This window comes from Ictalurus punctatus, chromosome 19 (genome assembly GCF_001660625.3).
Source record: "Ictalurus punctatus breed USDA103 chromosome 19, Coco_2.0, whole genome shotgun sequence".
Lineage (NCBI taxonomy): Eukaryota > Metazoa > Chordata > Actinopteri > Siluriformes > Ictaluridae > Ictalurus > Ictalurus punctatus.
This window is the reverse complement of record NC_030434.2, coordinates 10,265,834-10,276,437: the sequence shown is the minus strand read 5'-3', so window position 1 is coordinate 10,276,437 and position 10,604 is coordinate 10,265,834. Positions and strand designations below refer to the sequence as shown.

The following is a 10,604-nucleotide window of genomic DNA, read 5'->3' as shown; positions in this document are numbered from 1 at the left end:
TGCAAATACATGACTTCTTGAAGCCGTGGGCTGCGTCCCAAACCGCGTACTTACCTACTATATAGTAGCCGATATACACGTATTTCTCTACTATACAGCAGGTAAGTACGCGGTTTGGGACGCAGCCGTGCTCCCGTTTGCCGTAAAACGGTCGAGCGCTGCCGTGTGTGTGCGTGTCCTGTCGCACAATGCGGTGAAAACTCACACGACGTTAATAGTGTGATTAAGGTGTGTACACGTCTGTAACGCGACTAAAACAGGAAATACTCCACACGTCTTAATTCCATTTGTGTTTACTTCGAGTTTGACTTTAATCAGATTAAGGTCATCAATAATCTCTGTTTACATGCGAGTTTCTTAATCGGGTTCATATCGGATTATCGTTGTCCACTTAAACCTACCGACTGTGTTTGCGTGCGTAATGTCTTACCCCTTGTTTCATGATGTCATTGGCGTGATTCGCAACTTCCTTCACCACCCCAAGGGCAGCTGAGTAAACACAGAACAACAACAAAACAAGACAAAAAAGGACTTTTACTTGAGAACAGACTGAGGATTTATTAATTCCTCTTTTTTGCTTTTACACCTTTTGCCATGTCTGAAATCTCTCCCTCGCTCACTTATTCACTATTTGCTCTGTAAATTGTGCTAGCTATGTATATATATATATATATATATATATATATATATGGGCAGCAGTAATAACACTTCCTAGTGAATGCCTCTGAAACACATTATCACAGCCTGCCATTACATAGATCATACCTAGCAAACGTTTTTATTTATTTATTTATTTTTAAAACGGCTGCGGCAGTAAACTCATGGACCACAACAGGCAAGGGAAAGGCGACCAGACGGAAAGAGAACACGCCTGATTGGTCTGAATGAAATTCTTGAACGTGATTGGTCTTGATTAAATTTCTCTAACAGCAGTTCTGATAGTAATTCCACCTGTAATTACAAAAATAGGTACATATTGGTAAATGGCGCACTTATATAGCGCTTTTATCCAAAACGTTTTACACCGTGTCTCATTCACCCATTCACACACACCAGTGGTAGCGGAGCTGCCATGCGAGGCGCTAACTTGCCATGGGGAGCAACTTGGGGTTCAGTGTCTTACACCAAGGACACTTCGGTATGTGGAGTCGCGTGGGCCGGGAATCGAACCGCCGACCCTACGGTTAGTGGACAACCCACTCTACCACCTGATCCACAGCCGCCCCACGTTAATATATTAATGCGCTTGTTCTAATCTGTTTGTTTCTATAGTAACAGCTCAAACACAGGGACTGAGAGCGGAACATCGAAAATAATCTAAAAGACGATTAAGAAAAAACTGGATTAAAACTGGGTTATTTCACAAAGAAGAAAAAAAAAAAAAAATGTATAAGCGGAAGTTGCAGTTTTCTGTAATTAGATGCTTATTAAACATTTATGGGAGGAGTCTCGGGTGTCAGTTTTCCATCATTGGAAAGTCTCCAGGACAGAGGCTTTCTGTCTAATATGACAAGCTGGGTTTTTTTTTTCCTTGGCTTATTAACTTTAAATAAGAAATAAAATAAATAAAGACAGAGAAGGGAATGACTGTTTATAGCTGCTATACCCTGAGCAATAACAGGAACTAACTTGTCTTGTGGACGTCCCATAGCATTAACTGTCATTTTAAATGTTTAAAAATCATGAATTGTTGTTTAATAATGAAATGGTTAGTGTTTAAGACCGGTAAAGCACGACTGGCATGCTGTTAAAGCGAGACACTGGAATTCAGGGTGGTAATGGTCCTCCACGTCACCTTGGAGGGTATCGCACCACCTCGCCATGGATTCATCTCCTTTAACAGCATGCCCTGTCAAGTTTGATTCCTTATATAAGCCCCTAATTTCGCTGGAAATATTGGAGGGTGAGGTATTGGTTTCAAATCTGCTGTGCATCTCGTGTATCTCCGAGTTCAGGAGTTGTGTGTGTGTGCTGTGTCATTACTTTGTGTGTCCTTGTAGTCGGACGAGTCTTCAGGAAGATTTTTCAAATAATCTGAAAGGCAGAAAAACTATTATGATGTGTGCATTTTAGAAGGGTTTTTTTCCCCCCCCTTAATATGCCGTCATACTTCATTTTATTAAGATCGTTACCCTATCTTGATATATGCAGTCATGGGAAAAAGAAAGTACACCCTCCTTCAATTCTATGTTTTTAGTTGTCAGGGCCTAAATAACAATTGTGTGGTTCTAGCCAGCTTCTAATAATAATAATAATAATAATAATAATAATAACAACAACAACCTCAGGTGACAAAAACCCTATAAAAGGAGTCTCTCGCATTGCTTTGGAGACATTTCAGCCCACTCTTCTTTACAACATTGCTTCAGGTCTTTGAATTTGAGGGCATTAGTTTAAGCACAGCTCTCGTAAGATCCTGCCACAGAATCTCAATGGGGTTGAGGTGTGGACTTTGATTTGGCCATTCTAACACCTTCATTTTTTTTTTCTTTAATCATTCCACTGTTGACTTGCTGGTGTGTTGGGATCATTGTCACCCAATTTCGGCCCAGTTTAAGCTGCTGGACAGATGGCCTCTGTTTTGACATTTGTCTCAAGAATATTCTGATATAAATTGGTCTCAATGGCTGCAAGTTTCCCCGAGTCCTGTAGCTGCAAAACAACCCAAATCATCACCATGTGCCTATACACTGTGCTTGGTTAACGCCGAACATCTCCACCTTGGTCTCATCAGTCCAAAGGATAATGTTCCAGAACTTTTCTGCCTTGTTCAGATGTCAACTCCATATTCCATATTTAGAGAGAAGGGGTTTTTTAATAGCCACCCTTCCCTGAAAGCCATACTCGTTCAGTCTTCTGAAGACCGTCATTGTACTATCATGAACAAACATCGACATGTCCTTATAAAAGACCCGTAGGACACATGATGTAGTTCTTGGGGTTTTCTTTATCACTCTGGGCATTAAAACGGTCTGACCTGGGACCGAATTTGCTGGGACGCCCATTCCTGGGAAGATTGGCACCTGTCTTCAAGGCTCTCCATTTGTAAACAATCCTTCTCACTGGAGAATCGTGAATCTCAAATTGTTCGGAGATGGCCTTATAACCCATCCCAAATTGAAAAGCAGCAACAGTTGCTTCTTTGAGGTCATGGCTGAAGTCTTTTCTACTTGACATGATGTAGACACACACCCGAGTGCTCCAGAACACCAATCTGCCAAAAGGTCTGCTTTTATAAAGGTAGTCACACTTCTTAATGATTAAGTGATCTTGCATTAGTAAGACCTGGCTGCTAATCATACTCTTAATGATTGTGGAAGTAGGAAAAGGGGCGGAGGGGGATGAGGATGGGGGGGGGGGGGGGCATCTTGAAATCTGGTGTCACCTGAGGTTATTGGTTCTTTTATAGACGTTGGTGAGGACCACACAATTCATGGGAAAAAGAAAGTACACATTCCTTCATTTCTACAGCATGGTTTCGTTTATCAGGGCCTAAATGACAATTGTTTACAGCCTCTTAACTAATTACTTACCTCTGTAACTAACTGTAACATAATTATGGAAACTGTTCATAAAGTTCAGAGTCACTTTAAATGGCAGTGCTTGAGATCTTGTAATCTGCAACATGTCGTGTACCTGTCAGCAGGAGTCGGTACTGTGGAATCCGCTGCACCGGTTTCAGTAGGTAATGCTTTAACGCCAGACTGGCACAACGAGGACTCGTCTAGCACCACATAGAGAGGAGCGAGAACAACATTGCAGTATTCAGCATTTTTCATTTTAACCCGATATCAATCTAACAGCAGACGATTCCAGCTCCAGGGAAGGCATGCCTTGCATGTTTTTAGGTTTTCCTGCTCGAACAGGCCCGATCTTGACGCTAGCGCAGCAGCATATAAAGTTGCGAGCTCTGCCTGAGAAGCTCTGCGTTAAACCAATCGTTATTTCAGACCAATCATTTCGAACCCAGGCTGCAGTGGATGGACAGAAATGTGATATGTTTATAATTAAACAAGGCAGAAATTTCCACCAGTTTATGATTACTATATTATTAGCACAAGTTGAGTGCAGAAGTTTGAACCTCACATTTCTCATATTTTGAGAGGCAAGAAGTAAAATGTACCTCTATTTGACTATTTATGTACAAAAAAGGAGAAAAGAATGAATTGTGGTGTTTGAGGATTTGTTTTAAGCCCATACCGTGAACCTCCCTCCCCAAAAAAAAAAAAAAATGAACACCACCTTAGTCTTGATTGAGCTGGCCGACCAGGTGCTCATGGCTTGAGCTGGCTCGATGTTTTCGAGGACCTGAGCTGTGGTAAGTTAGCCTCGGTGGCTTCCAACCCTAGCTATAGGCGCACATATTATAACTAACGCACATGTTCATATAAATTCCAACAAAAGGCAGGACAGGACAGCGGTCTCTTCGAGTCAGGCCTAGACGATGCCATTTAGATCCATGTAAATAATAAGTCCCTTGCTTTGTGACACTGAATTTTCAACAATTTTTTATCCACAAAGACACCAGTGTTATTCTTCTCCTCAACAAGGGGCAGCATCACCATGGAGTAATTCTCTGTCTCGATGAACTATGACGTTGGCACTATTTATGAGTGCTGTCTGTTATGGTCTGGCCAGATGCACTATCAGGACGTATCAAGACCCACCCCTGTCCAGGATGAAAGGAAGTAGACAGGAAGGTTACACATGTAACAGTGGAGGACCGCCAGGACACCTGCATCACCCGAGATGACGGGAATGGCTAGAGAACAAACGTGACGTGGCAGAGACCGTTTATAGGCTGCTCGTGTGAATGACGTCACGTCAGGAGTCGATGACTTCTCTTTTAGGAAACTAGCAAAGGGATATACTTCATTAGTTCCACAGGAAACTGCTTTGGAAGTCCAGTCGTATAACCACTGGACTTTCATCGCAGCCCAGGATTTCAGCAGTTACTGAAGATAAACGAATGAACGATCATTTGTGAAACCGAACACATAAAATGTCTAATTAATAGAAACAAAAATTCATTGTCTCCTTCATTTTATCCTATGAAGGGTAGATAAATTGAAACTAAAAACTTGCCACACTGCACTACAATAATAAGAGTGCTGCAGGGATGGGGTATTTTTGTAGGCCAACCCGGAAGTCAGCATCACCCTGGTTCCCTTGAGGAAAATCCAACAGGATTTTTCCACTGGCTTGTAGATTACTGCAGAAAATAAGCTCCGTGACCAACAAAGGTTCATGAAAATACCAGAAGATAAATCTACAAGTTGGAAAGTTTGCAAGAGCTAAGCTGTAGTAGATGAGATTTCCTGTTTGGCGTGATGGCGTTTGATTTCCCCGACAACCTCTGTAGTCCCACTTGTTAGCAACCGTCTTTTTCAAGACACCTAAAATCTTTAAAAAAATCACTAGTGGGGTATTACTGATGTATTTCACGTCGTAGTATAAAACGTGAAAACGTCTCGAGCTCGTGTCAACCACAGACCTTATTTCAGAGATTTACCCAAAAACCCATCGACTTCGGGACGATGGGACCGGAAGTGCTAACATGCTAAAACTCATCTCCGGGTGTCGCGATCCGTTCCCGCGGCTCTTCATACCGTCTCCTTAAAGACGAGCGGAAACGCACACAAACGTACAAGCCTACCTCAAACTGACGAACGACTGCTGCGAAAGAAGGGTTCTTGCGACACTGTTCGTCCAACAGAGCCACGTTGCGATCGAACTCTCGGATGTATGTAGAGTACATCTTCAGATACGGTCCCTTCTGCACGAAGATGTCGGCCAGCCTCTGGTGATCCGACCTGTGTGTTTGGGATCGCGCAGAAAAAAAAAAAAGTTAAAGACGATGCTTATTTATTTATTTATTTATTTCAATGCTGAACGTTGTATTCTTCTTGCCAACATGAGGATAACATGCGCCACTGAAAAGCAAAACCTTCATCATATTGCCATCATGTCGCTTCATCTATTTTCAGTAGAAAACAAAAATCAACAACAACAAACAACAAGAATCGTTTTCCAGGAGGCGTTACCGTCCGTACGGTTTATCGTCGCTTCATAGCACGGTGTTGGAAGAATCGCAAATGTCGAGAAATTTCTCAAGCGCTCATATTCGCGCTAGAACTCACATTCAGTCCAATTACTGAAATTTCACCGACTCCAAAAAATCCAAAAAAACAATTCATTCATTTAATTAGGTTTCAATTCTTAAAGAGGCACAAATAGCTCTAACTTTACGCAGGCCCGACGTGCTTAGACACAGTATATTAAAATTGGCAATAAAACCATGCATCAATTGAGAATTTTGAACAAATTAAATCAAAGCCCACGATGCTGAGAAACGCCAGCTCCGACTCCGCAGAGACCCAGGTAATGTAATATTGTGTAAACAGCATGATGAAAGGTTATGCGATTTTGCTTCTATGGAAATGTAATACTGGCTAGCTGTTCCCAACATGTGCACTAGGAGTGTGTGCGTGTGTGTGTACCAGTGAGCGACTCTCTCCTCCAGCTCTCTCAGCAGGTCCTTGTTGAGCTCGTAGAGCTGAGGCAGGTAATACAGGATCTGATTCAGCACCCGCTCCTCCACCACAGGCTTCCCACTGGCACGGGTCGCTTTGGCAACCGCATCCCGGAAGTCCTGTCGAGAAAACCGAGAGTCTACAGACGAGCGCTTCACCTTACAATACTAATCGACAGTCCGACACGAGGTACACGATAACATCAATACGTGCTATAATGTCTAGATCAGGGGTGTCCAATCATATCTGCAAAGTCCCGGGGTGGGCGCGGGTTTCCGTTTGAAATCGAGCAGGTGCCGCTCAGTTCGTCTTGGCTTTCGATAGACTCAGGTGTGGCTTGGAATGAAAACCTGCACCTACACCGGCCCTTTGCAGATAAGATTACACAGCCCTGGTGTATATGCTACAGATGGCAAAGAGGAGTGGCCCTGTCTGAGACGTTCACCAAAGAAAAAAAAAAAAAAAAAAAGAATTCGCAGTCACACTCGATTCGACAGCTCGGAAAATAACAGCAGCCAAAACGCACAACCCGAACTTGCTTTAAAGAGAACGCACGGAAATACCGTAGGTTTTGACTCTTAAGGTGTTCTTCCACTGCACATTCAAAAACATAACCTGGGGCCCCTAGTTCATTTTCCACCAGGAACTGTAGTTGTGACACTGAAAGCAACTACATTCTTAGATTAAACACTGGTTGTCGATTCCAGACGTACGTGACTTTACTGACTCTCCTGACGACATGCGTTTAATATGTTTGAAGATGAAGACTTGAATAATACGCTGGGATGTTAAGGAGTAACCAGCGTTATATCAGCTGCAAGGGAAATATTCGACGCGGTTCACTTTGGTTTTGTATAGCGCTTTGAAACAATGGACATCGTCACAGAGCCGCTTTACGAAAATATACACATTCGGCAGCGAGGGGAAAAAAAAAACTCCCCGGGACGACACGGGGAAAGAAAGCTCGTCCGGGTGGCGCCGGGTTAGTGCGATTGTGAATCGGTTCTCTTCTATATCAGCAATACTATCTAGTCCAACTGTGTAAACAGGAACGCAGGAGCTTATGAGCTCCTCATAAGTTTGAGCATTTGAATCGTTTCCGTATTGATCGGGAAAGTGTACTGTGTTGAAAATACTAACAAAAAAGACTGTGTGTAAAACTCTTCAACATTAATAAGCTTACAGAACGGTGAAATTACAGTGTTTATAATTCCAGCTGACGCCACACACCGTAACGGTGTGATCACGTTCAGTGAAGTCCTCCCGCCCCGTAATGTTAAAACAAAACCAAAGCCCTGAATTTGTGTAGTAAATGTCTGCTTTGTGAAGGCACAATTTTTGAGAGAGAAAATAAATAAAATAAAATGCAGAACCAAAAGCACAAGGTGTGGGGCTGGACTCGGACCTGATGCAACTCTTCCTATAAGCCTATAACTCTAATCCCTAACCTTAACCCACGAGACAGCTTACAGCACGAACAAACACGCACATCCTGGACTTCTGGTTCCGACTCCTCCCCCTGGTTCTGCTACGAGGGGTATCATGCAGGGACTATTCACCTCCACGCCAGTGCAAGACGCTCACCCGCCACTCCACGACTGCCGAGCACATCACATGCAAACATTCCCACAACGCAAAGTCTCGCCAATCTTCCGAGTCTTTCGTATCGGTGCAGCTATTCTGGTGTTCGACCTTTGCCTTGATCTTTTGACTAGTCTTTGGGATCGCCCTTTGCCTGGAAATACTGAGCATTGTTGTGCTTGAACCTGGCTTGTTTTGACTGTCTGAGCACAGTATGTGCAACCAATCGGCAATGATCAGTGCCGCAAGCCCCGCCTCCAACTCCGGTCTTAGTGCCATTCTTGAGCAGGTACCAAAACCACACAACTAGAATGCTCGGTACCGGATTGGTAGCCGATAAATACACTTTTTGAATTTATTTTAAAAGAACTGTTTCAGTTTCCTGGTGCCAAACGATTCAGTACTTTGTGCAGTGGAAAAAGGCTCGGAGTTTCGGTGGATCAGTTTGCACAGGAAACGACCAGGGGAGTTTTGGTATGAAGATAATCTCTCGCTTACTCCCTTCTCTGCCTCCCTCTCACACACACATGACCTTCTTAAAGGCAGCTGTTAGGGATCATGGCCAACTGCGTGGGCACCAGAGGGGGTGGGTGTGACCTCTTTCCTAAAAATCTCTCCGTCTCTCCCTCCTTTGTCTCGCCACGTCTTGCCTTCTGTTCCTTCCCTCTCTATTTTTGTTGCTGTTTTCTTGCTACGCTACACGCGCGCTTTCATTCTGGGCTGTCCCCCCCCTCCCCTCCTCTTTGTCCTTTAATTCATCGCTTCTCTTTCCTTTGTCTCTGATCATGTTTAAACCTGGTGCACTCCTCCACACACTCATTACAAGCACAGGCTGAAATAAAACCACAGGTGTGTATCAGTGTTTATACTGTGCTACAGCACTTCCTGTAATCCCGCAGGGGAAAAAAAAAAAAAAAATCATAAATCGCAAGTAGGGTTTATTACATATGTATGCAAACATTTATCCTATCTGTTTTTTTTCTGGCCTTCAAATCTATTTACTCATGAATTTTTTTTTTTTTTTTTTTGAGAAATGATTGATATTTACTTACAATGTGCAGCAACTTCAGAACATCCACAAATCTGTAACAGACATATTTTCACAACCGTTATATCCATTCTATATATAAGCAGTATAATATTAACGAAGGATGGACACGATGGCAAAAAGATTATAGTGCGATGCTGAAGAAAAAAAAAATCGTCTTAAAATCACTAAATGTAGCTCAGCCAGCTGAGTATACCAGAGAGTTACAAAAGAGTATATAAAAAAGTTCAAAGAACTGGATTTATGTAAGAGAACAGAAAGGTATCCCCGATGTAGTCAGTCTATCAGTGAAGATATTTTAGGTGTCTGATACTTGCATATGTTTTGCATAGGAGCGATGAGGTTAATGTATTTAACACGTATTAGAAGTAACCTCACTCAAACTCCATGAATCCATGCGCGACTCTCCATACGTGCTCCGAAGACAACGTTAAGCTATATGATATTCCGTTTATATGGAGAGTCTGCATTTACGAAAGAAAAAATATTATTATGTATATCACTTCCTGCTTTTCACTACAGTTCTGTCCCAGGCTGTCTGTGTGTGTGTGTGTGTGTGTGTGTGTGTGTGTGTGTGTGTGTGTGTGTGATGTGCATTACATAACTCCACTTCTTGTCTTGGGCAGAGCGATTTGAAGTTGCGCTAAAGACGACGGCTGCGTCCGAAACCGCATACTTACCTACTATATAGTAGGCGAGAAACGGTAATACCCAGAAGGCATACTGCTTCCGGCGAGATTTCGCAGCGTGCAAGTGACGGACACTACGCGAGTCAAACAATCCCATAATGCAATGGGACCGGTGCGGACGAGCTCAGGGAAAAAAAAAAAAAAAAAAAAAAGACGCGTAAGACAGCGTCGGCTCTCTTTAAGAATGAAACCTTGCTTAAACGGGACTTGTTTAACAATACCCGAATAAATTGTCAACTTGAAGATTTCTTGCGACGTCGAAGGTCACATGACGACGCTAACATGGCGGATGTAGTACGTCCGGGATTGTATTCATGACACACACACATACTGATTATTAGTGCGTACTGTCATAGTATGCGATTTCGGACGCAGCCAAAGTGTTTCTGGTTGTCCAAAATGGCCGCCCGCTCAAAACATAACAGGGTGCGTCTCAATCGGCTCCCTAGCGCCCTAGGTGGGGAATCGGTATATGGTGTACACGAGTTCGGGTACTGGTAAGGACACAGGAAATATTACATTTGTTAGCTTAGCTAGTGAATCTTTAAAAAAAATAAAAAAATTTTTGAATCATTGAACGCTTAAAAGTCTTTAGACTCAAACAAACCGTATAGAGAACGCCAAATAAAGATAAATCGCTAACGCAGATAATCGTATGAGAGCTACAACAACGATAACAAGCTACTTACATTTGTAGAAGTTGCCTGAGAGTCTGACCGCCATTTTTCCCCCCCACCCAGAGTTGAACATGGT

General features: G+C 42.9%; 1 protein-coding gene across 2 annotated transcripts in view; it reads right to left on the bottom strand.

The window, feature by feature from the left end:
- Nucleotides 1–10,604, bottom strand: part of fgd6 (FYVE, RhoGEF and PH domain containing 6) — a 50,436-nt gene that overhangs the window by 13,715 nt on the left and 26,117 nt on the right. For both annotated transcript variants that reach the window (XM_017494133.3, XM_017494132.3), the window contains exons 5-10: nucleotides 9,167–9,197; nucleotides 6,501–6,652; nucleotides 5,657–5,813; nucleotides 3,637–3,724; nucleotides 1,984–2,034; nucleotides 431–489 (exon numbers count right to left, since the gene is read on the bottom strand). In XM_017494133.3, the coding sequence (XP_017349622.1) occupies nucleotides 431–489; nucleotides 1,984–2,034; nucleotides 3,637–3,724; nucleotides 5,657–5,813; nucleotides 6,501–6,652; nucleotides 9,167–9,197 (538 nt within the window). The remainder of the gene's footprint in view (nucleotides 1–430; nucleotides 490–1,983; nucleotides 2,035–3,636; nucleotides 3,725–5,656; nucleotides 5,814–6,500; nucleotides 6,653–9,166; nucleotides 9,198–10,604) is intronic.